This window comes from Hippocampus bargibanti, linkage group LG19, assembly GCF_051943395.1.
Source record: "Hippocampus bargibanti isolate YZ-2025 linkage group LG19, ASM5194339v1, whole genome shotgun sequence".
In the NCBI taxonomy this organism is placed as follows: domain Eukaryota; kingdom Metazoa; phylum Chordata; class Actinopteri; order Syngnathiformes; family Syngnathidae; genus Hippocampus; species Hippocampus bargibanti.
In genome coordinates, this window is record NC_142752.1 from 7,065,192 (window position 1) to 7,090,326 (window position 25,135).

At 42.1% G+C, this 25,135-nt stretch overlaps 5 protein-coding genes across 11 annotated transcripts in view; 2 read left to right on the plus strand and 3 right to left on the minus strand.

Moving 5' to 3' along the window:
- sesn1 (sestrin 1) overlaps nt 1–594 on the minus strand; it is a 44,731-nt gene extending 44,137 nt beyond the window's left edge. Inside the window, exon 1 of the mRNA XM_089021354.1 lies at nt 481–594. Coding sequence (XP_088877480.1) covers nt 481–594 — 114 coding nt within the window. The remainder of the gene's footprint in view (nt 1–480) is intronic.
- A 266-nt stretch (nt 595–860) lies between these two features.
- On the plus strand, nt 861–5,296 carry cep57l1 (centrosomal protein 57, like 1). 5 transcript variants are annotated; one of them, XM_089021357.1, is made up of 11 exons: nt 861–947; nt 2,312–2,462; nt 2,552–2,716; nt 2,777–2,898; nt 3,022–3,135; nt 3,220–3,297; nt 3,458–3,541; nt 3,614–3,679; nt 3,744–3,985; nt 4,060–4,204; nt 4,385–5,296. In XM_089021357.1, exons 1-11 carry the CDS (start codon nt 918–920, stop codon nt 4,601–4,603), a joined length of 1,416 nt encoding a protein of 471 aa, XP_088877483.1. In that variant the 5' UTR covers nt 861–917; the 3' UTR covers nt 4,604–5,296. The 5 variants fall into 5 exon arrangements, with proteins under 5 accessions (XP_088877483.1, XP_088877484.1, XP_088877485.1 ...); XM_089021358.1 differs by having other exon boundaries at nt 3,025–3,135; XM_089021359.1 differs by lacking the exon at nt 861–947 and adding an exon at nt 1,401–1,623 and having other exon boundaries at nt 2,319–2,462.
- cd164 (CD164 molecule, sialomucin) lies at nt 4,988–14,159 on the minus strand. 2 transcript variants are annotated; one of them, XM_089021362.1, is made up of 6 exons: nt 13,941–14,158; nt 13,234–13,305; nt 9,568–9,642; nt 9,133–9,210; nt 7,260–7,355; nt 4,988–7,172 (listed from the first exon to the last, which is right to left on the minus strand). In XM_089021362.1, exons 1-6 carry the CDS (start codon nt 14,011–14,013, stop codon nt 7,000–7,002), a joined length of 567 nt encoding a protein of 188 aa, XP_088877488.1. In that variant the 5' UTR covers nt 14,014–14,158; the 3' UTR covers nt 4,988–6,999. The 2 variants fall into 2 exon arrangements, with proteins under 2 accessions (XP_088877488.1, XP_088877489.1); XM_089021363.1 differs by lacking the exon at nt 9,133–9,210 and having other exon boundaries at nt 13,941–14,159.
- A 396-nt stretch (nt 14,160–14,555) lies between these two features.
- Nucleotides 14,556–17,308, minus strand: ppil6 (peptidylprolyl isomerase (cyclophilin)-like 6). 2 transcript variants are annotated; one of them, XM_089021914.1, is made up of 9 exons: nt 17,126–17,308; nt 16,977–17,056; nt 16,624–16,719; nt 16,191–16,370; nt 15,989–16,051; nt 15,401–15,548; nt 15,255–15,314; nt 15,052–15,187; nt 14,556–14,965 (listed from the first exon to the last, which is right to left on the minus strand). In XM_089021914.1, the coding sequence occupies exons 1-9, from the start codon at nt 17,145–17,147 to the stop codon at nt 14,854–14,856; spliced, it is 897 nt and encodes a 298-aa protein (XP_088878040.1). In that variant the 5' UTR covers nt 17,148–17,308; the 3' UTR covers nt 14,556–14,853. The 2 variants fall into 2 exon arrangements, with proteins under 2 accessions (XP_088878040.1, XP_088878041.1); XM_089021915.1 differs by lacking the exon at nt 16,624–16,719.
- Nucleotides 17,309–17,502: 194 nt separating this feature from the next.
- gen1 (GEN1 structure-specific endonuclease) lies at nt 17,503–24,663 on the plus strand. Its single transcript, XM_089022033.1, has 13 exons — nt 17,503–17,835; nt 17,993–18,185; nt 18,263–18,439; nt 18,512–18,622; nt 18,693–18,766; nt 18,840–18,925; nt 19,118–19,268; nt 19,354–19,390; nt 19,488–19,568; nt 20,230–20,360; nt 20,530–20,591; nt 21,510–21,659; nt 22,808–24,663. The coding sequence occupies exons 1-13, from the start codon at nt 17,675–17,677 to the stop codon at nt 23,794–23,796; spliced, it is 2,403 nt and encodes an 800-aa protein (XP_088878159.1). The 5' UTR covers nt 17,503–17,674; the 3' UTR covers nt 23,797–24,663.
- Nucleotides 24,664–25,135: the final 472 nt, after the last annotated feature.

Here is a 25,135-nt window from a genome sequence, read left to right on the forward strand (position 1 = left end):
GGACTGTTGGGGTAAATATAAAAAAAACAAAACAAATAAAGGTGCAGATGCAATTAAAGTATGATCATGCACGTCAAATAACGTCTGCATTGCCTCCCAAAAGGCATCTTGCAGGGCATTTATTTAAACCAACAATCGCACCGGGCATTGTTTTGCATACTGATCCGTGGTCTGCACCAACAAAAAAAACCTCATAAATATTAGGAACAATCGGTCATGTCCTAGAATGCGCCCCTCGTACTTATCTGACTACCCGCAAGTGACAAGTTTGAACACCAAAACGTCATGAAAAATGTCATGAAAAATGTACAATGTACCGAAGCCTGCCTGCCTGCCTGCCTGCCTGCCGGTCACTGAGTTCCATTCGATCCTGCTCCCTTGTCACTACAGTCCAAGTAAAAGGACAAATCCACTTGACAAAGACGCGTTAGCTGTCATGGTGCGACAAAATCAGAATTGCGCTGAGAGTAAATTACTTACTTTAGTCACATTCTTCGGTACGAATCTTGCAACGGGACACCTTACCACACAAGTGGCCAGCCTCTTTCGCCAAGCAGCAATACCATCAGGAGGCTGCAAATGCGGGATAAACATTTGATTGATAGCCAATATAAACCAATGGTAAGAGGTATTCCTTGGTCAGTAGCAACTCTTAGTGTTGATTGGTTTATCAGATGTCACTGTGCTGGCGACGCAAGGATTTCTGGGAGTTGAGTTTTCGTCGAAGCTTCTTGGCGATTTTCGTTAATACAAAAGTGTATTTTTATAAACTACAACTTCAACCATGCAACACAATATAACGGTCGCCGCTCCACCTCCCTGAGTTGTTTATCACAAATAAGAGAGATGGGGAAACGTGCAAAAAAGGGTGAAGTACCGTCGAAACCCCCTACACACTTGTTTTGTTTAATGACGTCATGGCTATTTGTGAAACGAGTGAGAAAGAGGTGAGAATGCAATTCGACGACCATTTCCAAGTAAATGCAACGTAAAGCATGTCTGGGTGACACATGTAGACTTAGTGAGAAAGTAACACGAAGGTAACAAAAGTTTATAAGGTCATAAATTTCATGAAAGTGGCCCCGTGTCCTTTTTGCTTTCGATTGCATCCCATTTTTTGTTCGGGCTGCTAGGCCAAGCAAGATATCAACCACTCAGCAAAGATATCATTTGTGTACAAGTAAAATAGTTTATTTTGTCTGCAGCAAAAATAATATGCAGTTTGGATCATTATAATAGCAAGATATCGAATTTCTGTCGTGCAAAAACTTTGACTTTTGACACTCATTGTCATTGAATTATTAGAATTATTATTCCAATTGAACAACGCGTGACTATGAGGAAATATTTACGAAATTGTGACGTCTTTTAAACGCGTAATCTGCAAGAAAGTGTGCAAGGAGATGGCGTAGGGAGGGCGGAACTCTTGTGCAAGCGGAACATGAACCAAAAAGCCGGGAAAGGAGAGGGAAATTTAAACTGTGGGGAACTTCTGTCAAAAGCAGCTGTTTTAACGCGAAACTGCTAATCCAAATACCAATCTGCAGTTTAAATTTAGACGTGCATGCTCAAAACAAGGACAACTCCTCGTAATGGTACAGAATGGAGTTGAGCCACGATCAGGTAACCTTTCAACTGGAGCCGTTTTTGCTCGGAGTGCTAAATGTTAGCCGAGCATAAGACGATCGCAGTTTCGACTTGAAGCAGTCTAACAGCTTTTTAAATAATATGCAGTAGTTATTGCTATCTTTGCAGATGTGATTAAGATTTTAACAACGATCAACAATAAACTAGCTGTTATGCCGCGTCCAGGGAACCTATGGGGAGCTCGGACATTTCATTTGTGCACTTGGATTTATGGTGCGTTCGTAAAAACTGCTACATTTGTCCCAATAAAGGATATTTCACTGGTGCCCAGTGGCCAAATTGGTGTAAACACCCAAAGAGATTCAATTCAATTTCATACTAGCCAATGACATATTTAAACGTGGAATGTAGCATAAATGAATTAGTCATGTCCCAGTGGCCACGAATGCATCACTGTAAGAATACAGTACGAGTTATTGTCCGTATAAATGACCAACTGCGAGCCTCATCAGTTGTGCGTTCAAGAAATTTGACAATTGCCATTGAAAATTGGCGGTGTGGGGGCCCCTCATACTATTGGCTATGCATGTGTGCTATGTCTGTATATGCACGTAGTAAAATTTTGATTATTTCACCTGAGCCTCTGTAAATGATGTATGACAAGTCAAGTCATTGCCAAGTAGTCGTATGTAGACCATAACAAAGTTTGCATTGTTTTGTGGAGCTTTCAGAGTCCCCTTCCAAAAATAGCTACATCGGGAGCTACTACCAGCCTCCGGACAAGATACTCCCAAAAGAAACGGAGCTGTCCTCCAAAACCCCAGACCACCTGATCGACAGACCTGGACTCCAATCGACTAAACAGAATAGCCAGGGTATGTGAGGTGTTGATCTTTTCATTTTCCTCACTGTTACAGGAATATAGAAACATATTTCCAGGTACAATCTGCTTGCCTCATTTCAGGTGTCGTGGATGCACTAAGGACCCTTCAGGAGAAAATTAAACGCCTGGAGCAGGAGCGGCTACAAACAGAAAAGAGCCACCCACAATTTTCACAGGATGCGGGGAAGCATCAGCCCACTGCAATGTCAGCGAGCCTGCTTATGACAGAGGGCAATAATAAGAAAGGTAAGAACATCTAGTTTGTTTGGGTTTTTTTTTCTCCTCTTCACTGAGACTTCATGACAGAGCTGGACGCCAAGTTGAAGTCTGCGGAGTCTCGCTGTAAAATGCTTGAAAAGCAATTAGACTACATGAGGAGGATGGTGGACAGCGCAAGGAAAGACAAGGACGCACCGGTGGACAATCGGGTACGATGCATGGACAAAATAATCTCTTTAGACAGAACTGCCCGAAACAGAATATCATTTTGGTTGAACTTCAGATTCAACAATAATTTGACTCGTGTTTTCATAATAAATTCAACCTTACAGCAGCAGAAGCAAGAGAAGCAGCCAAGCAACCCAGATGACCAAATTCACCATGAAAAGATACAAAAACTTGAGTCAGAGTGTCTCAAATTGAGCAGGACTCAAAATCTGTCAGAGGTCAGATATGTTATTTTTCCGATTTGTATTATTTTTTTTCTCACTCTTCTTTTTCTAGTCTTATTTTGGCACTTCTATTGGCAGATGAAGCTTGCCGTTCTGGAGCAGAGGCTTCTGAAAGAGGAGCATGAACGTAAACTTGTGCAAGAAAAAGCAGGCCAGGTTAGTCAAAATCTTTGTAATTGAAGATATTTTTTGCCATTCTTCATTGCATTAAATAAAAGCATATACATGTACATGCTTTTATTTAAAATCCATTGCGCTACATTTGGACCTCACTGCATGTCGTGTGGTTTAAAACAACTTTCCACTGTGTCCTTAGCTGCAGCGAGATTTGGACCTCAATCTTAGACTATCTTCTCCACAGCAGACGAAGTCAAAGAAGACTCCCCAAAAGCCCATGCTGGTATTGTTTAAAATCCTTAAAATGGTTGATGGGGATGATGTAGCGGTATTTGATGATTGTGATCGATTTCAGAAATCCCCTCGACCGAATGAGAGTGCGTCACTGAAGCCAAAAAGGATTCCCTTTGTGGCAGGAATGGTAGGTAAAGCATTCATCCTTACCTTTTGGTTGTATTTCAATGCGATGGCGTTCTCCTTTCCAGTCAACCAATCCGAGCCACTCGGTGCACGCCAACGTGCAGAGCATCTTGCACATGATGAAGCACCACCAGCCTCAGCTGTGCGAGCGGGTGCACGCCCTGCAGCGCGCGGGCTGCGGCGCCAGAAAGAGCCTGCGCATGGACGGCCAGACGGCAGCCGGGCGAGACGGCGAGGCCGAACCCGACGCTCAGTCGCTGTCCGATCTTCTGCTGGCCCTGCAAGACGAGCTGGGACAGATGGGCTTGTGAGTCCGGCCGAGATGCTCGTCATACACACGTTTTTCACGTTTGGTGATGATTAAATGTGTGGGATTTTCAGTGAACATCAGGAACTGATGCGTCAGATTGACGCCGCGCAGCATATGGAGCAGAGGCACGAACTGCAGAGAGAACTTGAGAGTATGGTGGCTAGGATGGACAAAAAAGGAGCGCAGATCACAAAACTGAGGAAACATCAGCAGTCGGTAGGACAAAGAGGACCTTATCCATGCATAAGTTAGAACTGAACTCGTATTCAAATTTTGACACATTGTATTTTTAGTTTTCATTTCCAGTCCAATATGATATTTTATCAATATACATAATTTTTTCCCCTTACCATTTATTTCTTTAAAACCAGACATTTATGCACATCATTCTTTCAGGTCCACAAGTTGACCCAGCAGCCACAAGCCACCAAAAAGACGACCAAGAAGCCAAGTGCTGTGCAGATATTGTCAAATTCTCCTGCTAGGGGCAAAAATAATCATCATAATCATCAGGACAGACCGAGCAGCGTCGGTCAGCAGAGCCTCCATATTCTCAGGGAAACACAAAAGCTACGCAACAGCCTCAAAGAAGAAGATATCTGTTGGGAAGCTTAGTCAGAAATAGTAATTTCTGATCAAAATTAAACTAGCCCACAGGTTATTTTTAACAAAGTCAAGTTGTCATTATTTGTTGTATATTACATAGTGTACATTAGAAATAAAGCCTATTTTGGACATTTTTTTGCTGGTAGTGCAATGGTTACCCACTAGGTGGCAGTGTTGGCATACAAATGATAGAAGTGTCAAATTTAAATTTGTTTTGCAATTTGGGGACTGTTTGAATAACGTTAGGTTAAAAAAACACCACAGAACAAAGCTGACCTTTCACAAGCATTAACTTGACACTAGGACGCAAGCCTCTTTTTACCCAGTGACGCCCCTGTAATACCGAAACAAAAGATCAGACATCCATCATCGACATACCAAGGAAAACGGTGATGATTGTTTGAACACACTTTATTGGATCAACAGGTTGCAACGTAAAGCCACTTTTGGGAAGGGGGGGATGCAAAGACATGGAAAGACAAATAAAAAGGCCACACTTTTTTTGTCACAAAGCCATTTGAATCGTACCAAGAAATATGAAATCTGAGACGGCAACACAAATGGATGGCACTCCAGTGTGCACGCATAGCAATTAACTCAGTGGGCCGTGCAAGGGAATGCTTGTTTTTTTTTTCTTAAACATTGAAAATAAACCCAGGAATGGGGGAAGAGAGGGAAAACACTGGCCAGCTTTGAAAAGTACCCTACAACCTTTAAAATTCATGTTCCAACCAGGCGGTTCAGTTGCAGAACTGGTCTTGTTAGTCCTCGAAGGGTTTGGAACTCCAAATGAGTCTGTCTGATGATTGGATCGCACCCATAACAAAAGGCACTGAACTGTACTGTGGAAAACTTTAAATGTGGACATAGGCATGACAAAATTAAATATCAGGTCTTAAATAGCTGCTAAACGTTTACATGAACAACCAGGAAACGTTTTTCGTCTGACAAACTTAACTGAATAAGGCACTTTTTCTCAAGCAGCACGTGGCAAGCAAGACATGTTGCGACAATCTGATATAAATAGGAATTCGGGCCTGATGACATAGCAGCAGAGGACAGTTTGCACGAAAGTATTTTGGGGAGAAACATGGCCAAAAATGGGATGTGGCTAAGGCAAAAAAATTCACTGTGCATCTTTGGGCTGTAGCCTAGTGCCCACCCGGCAAAAGTACGGTGAAGCAAGTTTGTATTCGATACTGCACGGCCGAATAATACATAAGCATTTGATTTGGTTTCCAAACCGTACAAACACAGCACAAACAAAGCTCATCAGTGCTTAAGTCCGGTACCAAAACAAAGGGATTTTGGCGTCACGGTTTCAAGGCATTCTGTTTACGATTTATCAAGTGGCGAGATCTGTAAAGCGCATTCAAAAAAAAAAAAAAGCAGATCGACGTTCCTTCATTAAGACTTCCCTGAACTTCACGAAAACCTAAAAGATGGACATGACGACTAAATGACAGCAAACAAAAAAATAGCAGCACACAGCCAACAAGACTCCTTATTTATCAACATTTTCTTCACCACAACATGAAACCAAACCCTGTAAATCTAACAGAAGTTTCACTCGCCGATTGCCGAGAGCGTCAAGTCCCAACGACCACACGTGAACTTGCTATCTTCTGTGAGGGTAGGAAAGCAAGTAAAAATAAAAGCCATCCATCTCTGGAGATCCCTCGTCAACACCAGACTACACATTTAAAGGCACTTGACACCTACTGTGTTACGGTTTGCCATCAAGGAACGCAGCTCGCGTCCAACTCGGCATTAAACTCTCGACATTCGTAAAAATACTGTACAATCTTCTATTTTGTCAAATCCCCCGCTGCAACCGGACTACCGGCGGCGGGGGTGGGAGGAAGGGGGGAATATAAGGTGACAGGGCGGACAGGAGATTGATTTGATGTTTTTTTATTGCATGCAATTGCCCTTGAGGGGCAACTCGCTTCCGCTTTTTTTTTCGCCTCAGCAAGACAACACCAATCGAGCCGCTCTCCTGACAAATGGCTTGTTAACCGCGAGGGTGCGAGGGGCGGGGGGTGGGGGGTATTAATCATAACCTCTTCAACAATGACCAACATATACACAAGATAAAACGGCATTCGGGAGAGGGGATAGGAACGATTGGACAGGCTAAAAGCGAAAGTGAACTTTTTGGAAAGTTGTCACGTTGAGCAACTCCAACAGTGTTTCTCATTTGGGGAACAATCGGCTCATTTCTATGAGGAGACTTCAAGCAATGTCAATTTGCAGGAGTCATTGATTTACGAGGTGTAAAATGGACAAGGGGGGGGATATAGGGGATCGGAAACACTGTTAGAGTCATCGAGTGAAGCGGACGGGAGTGTTTTGGTTGACGGGGGTTCATTGCGAGAGGCGTAGACCTGAGCGCGCGCCCGGCCTCAGAGAGTGTGGTAGTTGCGTTCCTTGGACTTGCAGAACTTGTAGAGGAAGAAGATGACTGCCTGCAGTCCCAACACCAGCACGATGCCCCCGATGAAGCTGGCGGCGTCAAAGCTGGAGTTCTTATGAGGGGCCGGAGAGGACGTCACGGGGGCGGTTGTTGTGGAACTGCCTGGAGGGAAAAAAAACGGGAAAGAAATATGCATGAAAAAAAATTGCTGTGGCACAATTCTATCCCAATGGGGCAAAAAAAGCTTACTTGAATTTTTGGACGAAGTTGTGGGCGCAACTGTGGTGATGGTGGTGGTGTTGAGGGTGGGTGTCGGCGCCGCAGTGGATGTGTTGGTTGGACTGGCTGCAGTTGGGTCACAGAGACATTCAAAAAGTTTCCCCCCCCCCAAGCATTAAATGTTGAAAATATTTGGCGAAGATCATGTTTGTTACCCCAAGTTTATTTTGTCATTGATTCGTACAATCTTATGCTCACCGAGCTAAAATGTGGGCTTTTTTTGGGGGGGGGGGGGACACACACCTTTGAAGGACAACCGATGTCACTTTTTTGTTTTTTAACTGACATCAGAAAAACGTTTTATAGCATCTAAAATACCCAAAATACGCAGTATATTTTTTCTTCAAATGAAAAACACCAATAAAAATGACTTAAAGTGTTCAAAATCAGCAAAAAAATTGAGCTGCGAATTGGGCATTTTCAGAAAGTCCCACCCCCAGTTCGTGACGTCACGGCAAGACGTCTTGCATTGCTGGAGAATCAAAATAATGGCTTCAGATTCGGAGAATGCTTTCTTGTTAAACATCCAGTTATGAATATGATTCAAATAGTTCTGAAGAGGAAAGCATACATGTTTGCAATCGATTAAATAATTTATTCCATGCCATTTTGAGGCAACATTGGGGGGAAATGTCTCACCCAAAAAGAGGCAAGAAATGGCCACCGAGCTGTTGTGAGGAATGAATCAGCCCGTTTCCACAGGCTGATAAATTCAATTCATGGAGCCCTCTTCTGGCGGCTTTTTGGTGCAACACAAGATTTTCAGACCAAACAAGTACAGCAAAATACATTGACGTGATGGAAGGACTGCTACAATGTGTCTACTCTTGTAGACATGACAGTGTATTGCGTTTCCACAGGCTGATAAATACCTTATATATGGAGCTTGGACCCCCTCTTCTAGTGCAACACGAGGTTTTCAGACCAAACAAGCATTGACGTGATGGAAAGAGTGCTACAATGTGTCCTTTTTTTTTTTCGTTCAGGGGTGTTCCTTCAGTGACGTCACGTACAGACTCGTCAAACTCAAAAACAAGACTTCCTGAATATTCAGCGCGAGTCTTAAAATGTAAAATATAGCTATATGCGGTGGAATCTTATTAAAATACGCTCAGTACAAGTCATTTGAAGCCATTTTACAAATTATGGACATGACTTGTCCGGAGATGTCGGTTGTCCTTTAAAGGTGTATTTTCCAATCTCCAAATTGTATTGGGTGTATTCGAGCACAGTGTTCAAAAAGTGGAAGCGGCTCCCTGTGTTGTCTTTTCCATGGAAACTCGAATTTCCCCATTGTGGGACGAATAAAGGTTTTCTGATTCTGATGAAATGCCTTTGGTTTTTTTTTAAACTTTGTAGAACCCAAGTTCTCGTCATTATGGTTAAGAATAACAGGAATTGTTCACTGTAGATACTGAAATAGGAAAGGCTGCAGTCAAATACATATTTCAGAACACAGGTGTCAAAGTCAAGGCCGGGGGGCCAAATCCGGCCCGCCACATCATTTTTTTCGGTCCGCGCAAGCAAATCAAACTTGTGAAATTTCATGATGCTTGCTAAAATCCTAGCCAAAATTTCATATTTTTGGATGTAAACGGCAATAACAGTCATTATTCTTTACTTTAGATTTGAAAACAAGTTATTCATTAATTTGTTGTGCGCTCTACATGTAATATGTGGAGGGGATTAAACATTCTAATGGCTTCCCCAAATTCAAAACGGCTTTCGAGAGGAAACCATAACTACAATGTGGCTGTTTGAGAAGCACGAAAGGGTGCGCGAGGCAGGCAGCTGGAGGAGGAGGGGGAAGCAAAGGTGGGTGGGGGTCGGGGGGGCGGGGTACCTGTTGTGAGATCAGGAGTGCTGCTGTTAGAGACAGTGGGAACAGGGGTGGGAGTCGGCAGGGTTGTTGTAGGCTCACCTGGACAGGAAACCATCACCGGGACAAAAGTTTGAAAACGGGGAGAGCCACAAACACCATGGAAACCACACATTGAAATACACTCCCATGTCAGTTCAAATTATGTTAAAAAAACAAATGTATGCCAAAAAATATTGGGAGAGACAAAGCAGAGAGCGGACACATAAAGCGAAATAGCACTCACGTTAACAACTGTCAAATGTGATGTCAGCATTCAGGTCATGGTTGATAGACGCTATCATTTGACGTTGCTTACACTTTATTTCGACGTGAACAAAACACGTCATATAAGCATCCCAATTTACCCACGCTCACATCATGTAACACGTGAGGTTCCTGTACTGTTGGGAGACCTACCGGAGCAGCTGGCGTTACTGCAGGTGTCGTTTTTATCCAGAAGAGTCACGTTATAGCAACTGCTGGCAGTGGACACTGAAATAAAAAGACACATTCATGAATTTTATTTGCATTATATAAATAAAACCATCCAGGACAAAAGAGAGCGGCGTAAATTATGCGAGCACACGATGAGCAAACGCGCCATGGATTCAGGACAAATTCCAATTTAGTGAGTCTGCAATGATATGACTAAAACAGCTTGCACAATGGCGGCCGTGACGACAAACTGCACGTCCATGAAAAGTGTTTTTTGGCCACCATACTCCCTCGGATGAGAGTAGTACAAAATATCATTTTTTACCAGCGGGAATCGGCGCCAGGCTACTTCTTGCTTGGTATCTTGGCAACCAGTGCCAGAATTGGACATAATTCAGAGACACCTAGTCAAAAAAATCCATCTGTCTGTGACGTTTTATGAAAAATGGAAGCCCGACAACAGTGGTTGAGTGTGAGGTTCATAAATAAAAGCATATTTTAATTATATTAACCCTGTGAGACCTGAGCCATCAACGAATAGCCGGAAAATTTAGATTTTTGGGATCTGAGATGTTAATTAACTCATATCAAAATCTAAAAAAAAAAAAAAAGCTCTATCATGATGTTTGAGATATTTTTGGTATCACATTTGATACAATGGCCGCTTTTGGCAACTGTTTTAATGAATTATTATTCTATATTATTAATATAATAATTATTATATATTATTATTACTTTGTTTTTTTGTTCTTTTGACTTCAAGATGGCGCGCGAAAGTGGCTGCCTTACCAGCAGCACCTGTATTTTGTTTTTCTTTCTTTTATTCCTTTCCTCTTCCTTCCATAACTTTGCCACTGTGATATGTAAATGTCTCCACTGCGAGACTAAGAAAGGTAAATACAATTAAATATTTAAAAATCACTCAGTATTTTCATGTTATTCTCACCCTAACTTCCCAACAATGATTTTCCTGAAAAACGCAAGAGCATGATACACACAGGAGCAACAATGTTGGAAATTACCAAAACAAAACTCGAGCTTCCTGTAGAGTTGTGATCATGCAGCAGATGGCAGAATACATGTATCAGATCACATAAAGGTTTTTTAATGAAAACAAAAAAAATCATCATGTTGGTGAGATAGGTGTCAAAAACCTGCATATTGCGGGTTAAATTTTTCCGCCATATAATCAAAAAATATAATATAGGCCTGAATGTTTTAATACATTTGTAAAGGGAAGGATAATACAATCCAATTACTCATTAACCAACAAATGGGACTTTGGACCTCTGTGAATGTTTCCTGCTCCTAATAACAGGAAGTTAAGACGTCAACACTTTCCCCAATAAAACAGTATCGCTGTTTACAACAGGTCAATTCTGCGAACCTCAGATCGACAAATAGCCGCGGTTCACCCGCACGGTTGAATTATTGTTTCTCAGCAAGTCGTGACTCACGGCATCTTGTGACCGCAGATTCTTTCCAATGTGCTCTTGTCACTTTAAAACACATTCAAGAAAGGGTGGTAATTCATTTATACGTTGGACTGTTTATGTTTGCTGTCATTTTCACTTTTACAAGAAATGTGAATCATGAATGATTGCCAGAGGGAGGGAAGGGGGAATCTGTGGAACCGCACCTTGCGAAGCTCAATTAACGCTTGTTTGTCAGATCCGGTTTATGATTGCTATGGTGGCATACAATAAGAACATTATAAAAACAACATGATTGAGCAAACAAAGCTGAACGGACACGGCTTCGTTGTCTGCAGTGTGTTCGTTACGTAATTAAGGATTTTGTCACATGCTAGTTGAAGTATTTTTGACACCTTTTGGGGAACTCCGCAAGGCCATTGGCAAAAAGATATAAATAAATTGTGTCGTGGAGTTTTGGTACGGGTGCTGTTTTAACAGGAGGCTGTGAAAAAGGTAGGGCCACCGCTTGGATATTTGCGAGCGGGGTGGCGGTTTATATCCAAGATCATTTGGCCCAGGGAAGTGAGTAGCGATTATTCCGCGGGTGTTTACTTGCCCTTGCAACGTGCTTCCTCCAGGCTTTCAAAACAGCCATCGACTGGATGAGATGATGCGCACATTTTTTCTAAGTTCAAAACGACAACGAGGCAGTCATTCTTGACCCAGAAAGACTTTGGCTTTGGATAAACTTGATGCATGTGTGTGTCAAGTCAGCACTCTTGACATCTGTCGACAGTTCAGATCCTTTGTTTTGGAGTGCCAATGCTGAAGGTGATTAGGCAAACACCCCCATTTCTGTGTACTTTAGATAAAAGGTCTTTATCATTTAGCTGAACATTGTAACCTTTGCAGAGTTGGTTTTTTTTTTGAGTAGATATGTCGGCTTTATTAAAACACATGACAAAAATGTGTAGTTTTTGTGGGAAAAGCTGCAACAAATGTTCATTTATTTCAATGGAAAAGATAGTTCACAATTAGGGTTTGAGCTGCATGTGCGATCACTGAATTAATTCAACTGACATCAAGGTATGTTTTTGATTAAATCTATTTTTAAAAAGCAATTTTTTTCTGTAATTCTTAAATACACCTTTTCAACTCGACATCCATTTGAATTGTGGGAGTTCTTCCGTTATATTTTCCTCTTTGTCCATTTGTTTATGTGCAATGTGAGAGGAATACAGCAAAACTCTGAGCAATAAAATGAACAAAAAAAGGCTTTGGATCACAGCATTTGACAAATTTACCAACCAGTCAGACCAGTTTCGGAATTAAATCGTCATTTTGGGTTGACTTGTCAAACCGGTCGACAACTAAGAGATTCCCGCCTATGCTCGAGTCAAGTGTGTAAATCTGACCAAAACAGGCAGGATGACCCACTCATTTAGAAAGAACCTTTCCTGCAGCGAAAGCTTTTTTGGTTTCCTTATTCATTGGGCCTCGGTGTGAAGATAAATCGGGTTTCCTGCCACACATTACCCTGCTTCCTTTGCTACGTTGTGTCAGACTTACTAGAATCAGGCATAATCACATGCCTGACGCAACTCTTGTTCAAATGTGCACAGTCGTGCGAGTGATCAGGCTATGAGTGTGTGTGGGTCTGTTTTATATTTTTATTGACTTAAATTACGGCCAACGTTCTGTGAACTATTTTCCTCACACTGATAAACTGCTCTGTTCCTCTGACCTAACCACACAGGCATTTTTTGCCGCGTTTGGTGGCTATTGCAAAATCAACTTAGTCCAGCTAAGCAGATTTGTATGGGTCCCAAAAAAAGTGTGTGTGTGGGGGGGCAAGAGGGGGTTAGAAGAAACCCAGAATAGAAGAGCGCAACATGTTCCTACCTGTACAAATTCTGCTTACACCGTCACTATAAGGAACGGATCTGTTGTAAACAGACCCTGTCCAGTAGAACATTTAAAAGGAAACCAGTCACAGTCTTCTGTTAATCCTCAATGTGTGTGCCCAATACAATAATGAAAACTGGCCCGTCACAGTCACGCTGCTGCTGTTTTGTGCAACATGACGACAGTGGTCCTCCAATACATTCCCTCCATTCCCAGGAATAAGAGGAGTCAGAGCGGACAATTCCAGCCTCACAAAGACCGACCTGTGGCCATCTCGCCATGCATACCTGACAGACATATGCACATTTAGGGATGGAAGGATACTCACATGATGAGCAGTTGAGCCACTGGCAGTCATTCGTGGCGTCACAAGCATTGCACAAGAGCTTGGCGCATTCATCTGCAAACATACCAATTTCATGTTTTTATATCAATCTGGATTTATTTTGTTTTCTGCTTCTAATTTTTGTAGGCTTGCTCACTTGTAGGCTTGCTTTGCTTAACATATTCAATGACCGACTGCGTTTTGAATTGATTTTCTCACTAAATTTACATTTAACTGGGTTTTCCAAGCCCTTTCTAGTTGAAAAACTAAAGTGAAATTGTCAGAATTTGAATGTTATGTTCCAATGCCATTTTTTTATGAAGACACTATGGTTCAAATAACCAAAAAAAGGATTGAAATCTCATGTTACCATAAATAAAAAAAACTAGTAATTATTGGTTAAAATTATGGAATTGATTGCAATTTAGTTAGCTTTCAAAATGGCAACACTTGGCTAGCTTACACACCAACCACCGTAGAATTGACACTAGCTTGTCGCCAATTGGACAATTAATACCTAACACCCGGTGGAAGACCAGTGACACAGACTCTCGCTTCAATTAAGATATTAAACACCTTGCCTTTTTAGTTGAGGGGACATTTTGTCATTTATGTACACGATATTGAAGAAATGCGTCGATGCGTCAACTCGCTGGAGGCTAGTCGGTTAGCAGTTAGCATTGGCTCGAGCGAGCGTGTGTTGAACTTACCTGCATCTGACGCGACGCTCGCACCAATGACAAACAGGGCTGCCGCGGCGACCAAATACACCTTCGCGTTCATTGCTGCGATCGACTTATTTCAGCGGTATATGTGTTGAGAACGAGGTGGCGGTAATTTCGTCGGGCTCGCCGTCTCCGAGTTTGGAACTCAAGGCTGCTGAAGGCTTCTCAAGGCTGAAGCTGCGTTGGCAAAACAAGACACTTCCTATTTGACAGATCATGTGACACCTTTCTACTGTGTGGGCGGGCTGAGGCGGGGGCGAGAGAAGGGGAGGGCGGACCGGAAACACGTCACCGGGGCGCAAGTCACTATTCGTGACTCGCAAAGATAAATGGACAAAAATATTTCCCATTAAAAAATATTGTTTTTCAGATCAACAAGAGAATGGAGTTTGATGTTTTTTTCCCAATAAAACAATACATACTAGGAAGAACAACCATAGGTAGAGGGACAGACAAAAGTGGAGAGGAAAAAAAGCTAATAAAACAAATAGGCAAATGCAAGATTTGTGACTGGTTGGTAAACATTTCAAAGGAAATACGTATTTTACACAGCAGTTTTCATGCATATGGTTTGAAACAGATTTGATGAAACTAATCTTTTCTTTTCTGCTTTTTCCTTCAGGCGTCGCCACAGCGAATCACTGTCCTCTATCTAACGCGGTTTTATGCATCCTCTTCTTATCAAAGTAATAGTTTTCAAAAAATATAACTGTGCATCTTTTCATTGTATGAAAACTTAATACCGTCTTGTCGCTTTAACTTAGCTCTGAGGACTCACTGTTGCCTACAGATCATAAACTCCCATAAAAAAATATTACAAAGAATAATAACGTTTTATTATAGCATGTACTTTAAAAATGCACTATAGTGAGACAATATATACATTCAAAAATATAAGCTATAATTTAAATACACCACAGTCCACAACTGTACATTCCTTCTTGGGTCTTTCATTGGTGGTAGGGGCCTCTTCTATCCTCTTGAGGACATCGACACCCTCCACCACTTGACTAAAATAAGCAAAACATGCTTAATCAAATTTGCAGATGCAAGGGGTTGTGATTGAATCACTGAATGTTTCATGATAGCGACTAACCCAAAAACAACATAGGTCAAGTCCATCCACCGTGTTTGTTGCAGGGTGATATAGAACTGGGAACCATTGCTGTGGGGCCCTTTGTTGGCCATCGCCAGAGTGCCTCGCTTGTCGTGAGAAAGAGCAAAGCTCTCATCTGAACGCAGACATATAGTCAGACAATTAACACCCGCAAGTCATTATTCAACAGATACCTGGCGTACCATCAAAAGTTGCCCCATAGATGGATTCGCCTCCATTTCCTTTTCTTTCTGGAGTAATATCTGCAAAGAAAAGCAAAAACATGCAAATCTGTCATTGAAATTAAATGATATCAGCATCGGTGTGGCCTGCACAGGCCGTGGCCTGCCTCCTCCTTGCACCCATCCGTTGGGCACCACCCGATGAAACAGGGAGCCCTTGTAGCACAGCGGATAACCGCTGGGTGACTGGCCCCGCTCTCCTGTGCAAAGAGCTTCAAAGTTCCATGACGTCCTCGGACACACATCCGAGAAGAGCTGCGTGAAAAAAATTACATATCAGGTCACATCTAGAAAAACACAAATTAACACCAAGTGACATTTGGGTTAGCATGAGCGTTAAATCTGTGAAAAACATTATGTGAGTGAGTCACTATGGCGACCCTTGACCAGGGAAAATTGCATCTTCGGTCTGTTATTTTTAACCACAGTATGACTGATACTGTAATCTGGTCAGCCATTTCTTGATAGCATTATCTCATCCGAATTGTTATCACCCCTACTCCAAGAATTAAAATCTTGACCTAATCCCCTTGGTTTAAATAATTAGAAGCATAGGTTCGGTCCATTTTGAACACAACGCTGGATTTGCTGCTTGACCCAATTTCTGTTACTGTAATCACAACAGTTTCAGAAGTGTATCTTTCATTGCCAGGTTGAATACATACTGTATTTTTTTACGAAAGACATCAATTTACCTCAAATAACAACCTCCCTACTGGCTCTCCTCCAATCTCAATGTCCATGAAGACAAACCTGTGCTGAATAGAAAACACCCCCCCCCCCCCAAAAAAAAAAAAAAATAATATAAGATAATTTTGACTGTGGTTCAGGTGCAGCATATCGTTCAAAGTCTTTGATTTGTTGACAAATGTGGCTGTAGTTTGATATTTGACTTGCCCGAGTTGCTCGGAGATGTTTCAGGTAGTATTCGTCCACGCAGGGAGCCTCCAGGTGGTCGCATGTGAAAGCCCACTGATCTTTGGCCCAGTTGATGAGAGCATCGTTGTCTCCGATGAACTGGCCATCCACAAAGCACATGACGCCACTGGAAAACTGCCACATTTCGCCACGCATTTCCTTGAAATCACAAGAGGATGTCACATGATGTCACCAGTAAGGGAAGTTCTTTTAATTCATTTCAGAAAAAGCAAAAACAAAGTGTTCTCTTTATATTTTGGCATTTTATCTACACTACTTTCACACAGAGCTGCACATCGCCATATGAAAAACCTATCAAAGAGCAGCAATTCTGTTCTGGGTAAGGCCAATGTTAAAAACATAAAATACAATTCATACCATACAATCACCATTCTTTATTATATCAAAATACCTTCTTCTGGTTGTTCAGAAATGCATGCCAGTCAAATTCAAGTAATGCAATAATTTCTGGATCCATAAAGTCCCGGGGAAACTTTTGTTTTAGTCCCTGTTTCGTAAAAGAAAAAAAAATCTCGTCATTACGTCCAATCCATCCATCCATCCATCCATCCATCTGTCAATTCACACACCCACCCATCCATCCAACCATTTTGTCTATTTTGGAGCTTGTCCCAGCTGACTTTGAGCAAGAAGAAGCTGGTACACCCAGGACTTGTCAACAGCCAATTGTAGGATACATGTTGACAATTAATTCCCGGAGACGTACACTGAACTCCATTGAACCAAAACTTCGGAACCACTTACCTCGAGGACACTCTTGGCAATATGAAAAGATTGTTCTTTAATCAAGCCCACTATTTTGATGTGCAACTTTGGTTCCACATCTGAAAAAGTAAATAAATAAGAGGAACATTATAAACCACACAGAAATTATGTTGTTACATTGCACCAACCGTTCGGACGTGAAGCAGACATTTCCTCTGATCACTTTGTGGTCTTTATCGTCATCGAGATACAGTATATAAATTTTGTAGTTCATAAACTACTTTAGTTTAGTTTAGTGTAGTTTATCCCTTTAGAATTAGTGAAATTACGGCTGTCTCTTTTTGTAAACAGCATCATTGTATCCGTGGCAACACGAAATTGACGGCGGTTTAAAATGACGTCAAATTTATGCGACAATGCGAGTGTTCCGTTTTGTTCATTTTTCATTTTTGAAACTCAATAATCTTTTTATTGTTCGATTTACCTGTTTATTTACGTTATGTTAGATATTTCTGTGTTATGTTTGTGTAAAATACATCGTAATGTAAATACATTTTCACATTTTGTACGGGTGTGAGGACAGCAAGGGATGTCTATTGGTCGATTGAAAGCGAATTGGATTGCTGCCTCACAGGCGCCCATATTTGAAAAACACAAACTCAGTTATTGTTTTATGAATCGAATCGCCGTCACATTTTACTCATTTACCACATATAAAATCACGGATTCGTGTGGCGATGGGTGTACACGATTTGTGGTCTATCCTCGAACCTGTACGAGAGTCGGTCCCGCTGTATAGCTTGAGTGGGAAGACCCTTGCTGTCGACCTCAGTTTGTGGGTTTGCGAGGCCCAGCACGTCCACGGAATGATGGGCAGAGTCACAAAGCCCCACCTGAGGTAATACTCCACGTTCATTTCAGCCCACTTTCATAATATGAGAAGGATTGTGCTCCTAATAAGCCTACAAAAAGTACTGTTCTACCGGAAACAAATTCCTTGTATGTTCTACATACTTGGCAATAAAGATGATTCTGATTCTGATGATTATACACAGGAATCTATTTTTTCGGGTTTCGTCCCTCATTCTTATGGGGGTGAAGTTAGTTTTCGTCATGGAAGGAGAGGCCCCTAAACTGAAAACAGAGACCATGATCCAGAGGACTGCAAACCGATTTGGAGGGCCCAAAAAATCATCGAAATCCTCCACAAGCACCAACAGAGGGCGCTTTAATGCTGTCCTCCGAGAGGTTGTGTGCCAAGTTGACACTGTTTTTGAAAATTGTTGTCATGGTGTATGTATAACGCTGCCACCTCTCGTTTGCAGTGTGGAGAGATGCTTGACTACCTAGGAGTCCCATGGGTGGTTGCCGCAGGGGAAGCCGAGGCCATGTGTGCGTACCTGGACTCACACAGTCTTGTGGATGGTTGCATCACCAATGATGGAGATGCATTCTTGTACGGCGCACGGACTGTCTACAGAAACTTGAATATGACCTCCAAAGTGTGTATTTTCATTCGCTCATCAGCAGGTAATTTGCTTGACTTGATTGACAGCTGTTGTATTTACTACCAGGACCCCCAAGTGGACTGCTACAAGACCTCTCGGGTCCAAACAGAATTGTGCCTCTCCCGAGAGAATCTCATTGGTTTGGCCATACTCCTTGGATGTGATTACATTCCCAAAGTATGTTTCATGCAAAACAAAAAAAAATACACAACTTGTTTTTTTCCATCATGTCATTTAACCTCCGTAGGGAGTTCCAGGTGTCGGTAAAGAACAAGCTCTGAAGCTGATCCAGTCCATAAAAGGGCAAACGATTCTGCAGAGGTAGAATTGAAAAACAGGCGCCATGAAGACAAGCGGAGTGGTGTGATGATGTCGCATGTGCTGATTGTCTCAGGTTCATGCGGTGGAGAGACGAGGCGCCGTGCGTGTCTCAGGGAGTCGCGAAGAAGCTTCCCCACTGCCACATATGTCGACATCCAGGTGAGTGAGCTTCGATCTCGCACCTCCGTTTGGAGACCAGATAAGAGTGTCTAAAATGTGTGGATTCAATTGCAAAATGTTGAGAATTAGGATTTTTTTCCACTCTAGAAGATTTAAAAAGCTCAGAATAGGCCATAACATTGATAAATTCTCATATCATAGCGTTTGATACTTTTGCTTGTTTTTTTTAAGGCTCAGCCAAAAACCACAATTGCAGCGGCTGTGTGCTTTGCGACAGTCAGCGATTCTGCCAACCTCAAGATTTTGACTACCATTGTCCATGTGATTGGCATCGCTCAGAACGGATCCGGCAGGCTCAATCCGTAGAGGCAAATATCAAAAAGTACACAGGGGGGGAAATTATTTGGTCGCAACGAGCTTTCCGTGGCACTTTAGTTCTCACAAAAATTGTTTCCTTGTCATTTCAGGAAAACGCTGGCAAGTCAGCAATTCCCGTTTTTAGAGGTAGATCTGTCATCATACGTCTTGTTTGGTTTTATTTTGAAATTGCTTTTTTTGCTTTTTTTTATAACACATCTTTCATTTCAATTTCCCCTTGCAGATTATCAATGAGTTTCTGCTATCCAAAGATAAACCCGCCAAAAACTTTCAGAGAAGACAGCCAAATATGCTATCAATGCAGGTAATGTTTTATGTCCACTCATAGCAGCTTAATTTCTCATAAAATTCCCCATATTTTAACAATTTCTAATCTTTATTTTTTTTCCCGACTTCTTTTGAGAACTGTTCTTGGATTGGATGAGTCTCACTTTGGAGAAATTTACATTTCACAACAGCAAAGTTATGGAAGGAAGAGGAAAGGAAGAAATAGAAAAACAAAATACAGCAGCTGCTGGAAAGGCAACCACTCTCACGTTGCTATTTTGAAGTCAAAAGAACAGAAAGGATTAATATAACCGCACAAAGACACCGTCATTCAATCTTAAGCACTTTCTGCACCCTCTTTGTTGTATGAAGCAGTTTGAGATCAAAGAGGAGAGGATCAAAGTATCCTTTTCACCAGTGGATCAGGGACGTCACAGTGAAATGTGCACGTCTGCTACATGGTGAACGGTGAAAACAAACACGAAGCTGTAGCATCCATTGACAAAAGAGATTTTCCCACACCTCCTGTCCTGCGTATATCCGCTTCAATTCCAAGCCGCGACATGTATTTTTTTATTTTTTTATTTTTTTTTTCGGATTTGCATAGCAACCGGATCAATTCTGTTGTCCATCATTTTGTTCATGACCCATATTACCGGTATCCTGACAAAAGGGTTTTATTTGCCTTCTCGCCTTAGAAATTTGCTCTTGAAAAGATGGATTGGCCCAAGCACTACACCAGTGAAAAGGTTTTGGTTCTGATAACCTATACAGAGCTGATGAACAGAATGAGTGGCAGAATTACATCATCGCAAATCAAGCCCATCCGGTAATGCTTTCATGTTGCATTTTAATTCATTGAAAAATTTATTGTGACATTTTATTTGACATTCTTATTTAATCAATGCATTCTTTCATGTTTGCATTATATTACTATAACTATTGCTTGATTGATTGATTTGTTTCCGGATTTTTTTCCACCCCTCTCCAATAAAAAGGATCTTGAAACCACGGATGAGGAATTCGGTTTCTTGCTTCGAAGTCATCTGGAGCACACCGGGCAAGTATAACAACATACGCGGTGCAAAAAACAGCCTCTCAACTTGAGTGACAGGCGAGACAGAAGTGAGGTTTGGGGTGCGGGGACGGATGGGGCTCTACGGGGTTGTTAGTGACTGACTGTGAGGTGCGCTTCAGAGGTGGCAGATCCCTCACAACAGCCGCTAGGTGCTAATCTGGCTTCCTCCCCATGCTGGGCAATCTGTCATATCCACGTCTTGTTCACTAACAAGCCCCTCTTCTTACTATTTCAACCTAAAAAGGTGCACAAAATAAGATAACGCCAGCACCCCCCTCAAAAAAATGTTTTTCAAATTTAACTCATTCACTGCCATACGTGTGTAAAAATGTGTCCACTCTAGGGTCAGGGTTTTTGTCATTGTCACTTGAATTCCAGGACCCAGAGTATATTGAGTTTTAGGACTACATATACATTAAATGCAGTTTAAGAAACCTTAGACTCTCTTCTTTTATCAGGAAAAAGAGGAAATTCCTAAATTATATGGAAATGGAGTTATATGAGCTTGAAATTAGGGTGGCTGTCCAAAATACAATGCAATACATACTTATTGGTTTATATAGCGCTTTAACAACAGCTGAAACTGGAACAAAGCACTAACATGGAAAAAAGAGGAAATGCTGCCTCCTTGTGGAAACGGAAAAAAACATTGGCCAGCGCTTTATCAGCACCCAAGAATGAAAAAAAAACAAAACCCGAACAAATTTGGGAATGGCACTTTAGGTCATATTTTCAAATGCCGAATACATTTGTGAACGGTTGTGATTGAGTTAAGAATGTTTTTTGTTGTTGTTGTTTTTTTACAAAAATGATACCCCCAAGAACAAAAAAAGCTCACTTTCATGATAAATAAGCAAAATTAGGGTGCTGAGACAAAATTGCCCTTTTCGTCTCTTGCAGATCATTATGTGTTTCCGGAGAATTGGCCTGCCGAGGATCAGCACCAGGTGAGGTCCGTGGAGGAGGAGAGCCTGTTCCGTGTGGCTTTCCCAGAGGTGGTGGAGATCTACCTGAGAGACAAAGCCTTGGCTGGTGACAACAAGAAAAAGAGTAAGACAACACTAACTTTAAAACGACATAATTTTGGCCAAATATTGCTTGATAGGTTTGACATGTGGAACACTCAAAATTATCCCTCGGTGTGGTCGCCCTAAAAGCTCCGCCCACCTTCTCCGTACCCAGACGTGCCAAGTTGTTCCCATGACGATCAAAGGCACAAAGGAGCGTCGGCTTGTTTTTGCAAGCGAGGCCATTACGGCTGCCCCAACACCCCAAACATGTTAGTTTGACAGCTTGGCCGACACACATCAAAGACTCAGATGGAGCCGTGAGGTGTCTCCGGGTCTCTGTCTCTCTCCACGTCGGGGTTGCGCTTCACCTTGCGGAGGGCTTTGCTTCTTCCTATAGAGGAGCCTTGACATCCCGCGTTGAAATTGGAAAAGAAGGAAAAACAGTAGAAGAGAGGGAGAATTATCTGTGTGGAAGTCATGAAAATTGAATTTTCCCATTTACTTTTAGAACTCACCGGAATAGATATCAAGTCTTCACACCCCTTTTTAAACACAGTTTTTGGGGATAAAAAAACAAGTAATTTACAATCATTTTCTGCCATAAACTCATTCACTACCATTCACAAATTTATTCGGGAATTGAAAATATGACGTAGAATTGTTTTCATTTTTTTTTTCTAGTTTGGGTGCCGATAAAGCGCTGGCCGTGGCCTCTGGCAATGTTTTTTTTTTCACAAGGAGGCAGCATTTCCCTTTTTTCCATGTTAGCACTTTGTTCCCGCTTCAGCTGTGTTAAATCCAATCCAATGTTTTGTATTGTATTTTGGACAGCCGCCCTCATTTCAAGCTCATATAACTCCAAACCAAAATAATTTAGGAATTAGCTCTTTTTTCTGATGAAAGAAGACACGCTGCATTGGATGGTCATGTAGTCCTAAAACTCAATATTCTTTGGGTCCTGGAATTCGAGTGACAATGACAAAAACCCTGGCACTGGAGTGGACACAGTTTGCCACGCCTGGCAGTGAATGAGTTAATAAGATAACTAACCAATAATATTCAATTTCCTGATCAATGGGAATCAGCACACATCTGCCATCATTTCTTGGGCCTCCGCTGAACCCCCAAAAAAGTAAAAATGTCCTTGTTTGGCCATTGGTGCTCACGTTGAGTCTGTGTTTCTTTCAGAGAAGAAACCAAAGAGTAAAAACGAGAAGATGGCTGACAAAGCCGATGGTGTGTCTGACCTCCTTGCGCAGATGACCCTCGAGAGCTCCTCTTCAGGAAAAGCCCAAACATGGCCGTCAGTTCTTCCAAATCTACAGGAAGTACTGCTATTGGACACACCCGTTAGTCATAAACAGTGTCCCAGTGTGCCCCTCTGTCAGACGGATTCCCCATCGGCCGCCATTGATATTCTTTGTCTTAGCGACATCGACTGGGATGCGTCGTCCTTCACGGCCACCCCGTCGCATTGCATCATAGATGACGACATCAAGGAAGCTGAACTAAAATCCTCAGAACACGCTAGCGCTAGTCCAGAGCGCTGCTTTACTGATTACCCCTTAAGGGACAGGCTGCTCATGAGGAACACGGCCACGACGACGCAAGAAGCAAATAAGGATGTCTCCAAAAAACTAAACCTCCTTGCAGTGAATTTAAAACCCAAAGCAAGCTCTCATCAAAACAATGGCGGTCTCAAAATGGCAGGTGAGACGATTCCGATCCAGACAAAGGCGGACAAAAAGCCTCCCCCCAAGTACAAATTTGTCAGAGCGGCGGCCACAAAAGTGCAAAGGTGCATCTCGGAACCGTGTCAGACCGACAATGACAGAACCGTGGCTGTCAAAAAAAGCGTGTATGTGGGCCTGTGTTCATCCAGCGAGGATAGTGATGCGGAGAACCAGCAAATCGGGCCTCGCCAATCTACCAAAAACAAGCGTGCGTACAAGCCCGATGGACCACCCAAAACCGCCGGTGAGAGTGTCCGATCCTTTTCTCAAAGTATACCAAGTGGAGATCTTCAACGCCAAATTCAGGTCGAAACCGACATGAATGACACATACCCGCCCATCCCCGTATCGCCCATCAGTGGGTTCAATAGCGATGAATCCGTCATTTGCGGCGACAGCCCTTTGCCGCTGGCCGAGAGACTCCGGCTCAAGTTCCTCAAGTAAGAAGTCAGTCAGTCAAAAAAAAATCTCAATCATGGCCGATATGGCTTTATTTAGGCGAATATTCTTACAATATTTAAATTCTACTCACTGATTAACTGGCTATTTTTTTATTCAACAAATCTAAAATAATTGTTCTTTTTGGCTCCCTTAACACAATAAAAATATGACATAACCAGCCACGACCCGGTATTTGAACCCTCAACTGTAGAACTGTAGGGTGGATGTGCTGAACACCAGTCCACCGTGCTAAATAATTAACTCATTCACCGCCATTCCTGAATTTGTCTGTTTTTTTTTTTAATGCGTGGGTGCCGATAAAGCGCTGGCCATGGTCTCTGGCAATGTTTTTCCCTTTCACAACGGGGCAGCATTTCTTTTTTTTCCATGTTAGCGCTTCGTTCCAGCTTCAGCTGTTGTTAAAGCACTAGACAACCCAATATGTATTGTATTTTGTACAGCCGTCCCCATTTCAAACTTAGATAACTCCAGACCCATATAATGTAGGGATGAATTATTTTTTTTTCTGAGGAAAAAGGAGAGTCTAAGGTTTCTTATGCTGCATTGAATGTTCATATAGTCCTAACACTCAATATTCTGTGGGTCCTGGAATTCGAGTGACAATGACAAAAACCCTGGCACTGGAGTGGACACATTTTTGCACGTCGGCAGTGAATGAGTTAAAATAATAAAAAGCGGATGCAACTGCGTGGCATGTGCGCCTTGGGAAGTTTGGCGTTCAAATTTTGTTCAACATTTTGGAGCAACTTAAAAACAACAGTTTTTGTCTAAATGTGTTATTTAAACATACAGTTTCCTTGAGAGAACTGCGAGCTGTTGTTTTACTGCCCCCTTGATCATGAGTGAGGTCTTAAACACCTTTTCAGACATGAAAAGGTCTGGCATGAGCTTGGCGACAGCTGCATCCTCTTGGCCAAAAAATACTCCTCCTCACCAGCTTGCGTCCAGCCATATTCTTATTTGGATGGATTCATTGTCATGAAAAAAACATCATGCACCCAAAGTGCTGAAAGAAATGAGTTGTTCTTTGGTGGCGGGCAGAAAAAGAAACCAAGAAAAAAATGACCGTGTGCTGTCTGAAGATTTTCGGAGTAAGTGACTTTTGCAAAATGTGCAGATGAGTGTGACAGATTATTAAAAAGAGATTTTAGTATTGGATTGGCCTTCATTAGTCTCGCAGTGGAGACATTTACATTTCACAGCAGCATAGTGATGAAAGTAAGAGGAAAGGAAAGGAAGAAGAAGAAAAACAAATACAGGAGCTGCTGTAAAGGCAGCCACTCTCGCGGCACCATCTTAAAGTGAAAAAACAACAACAAAA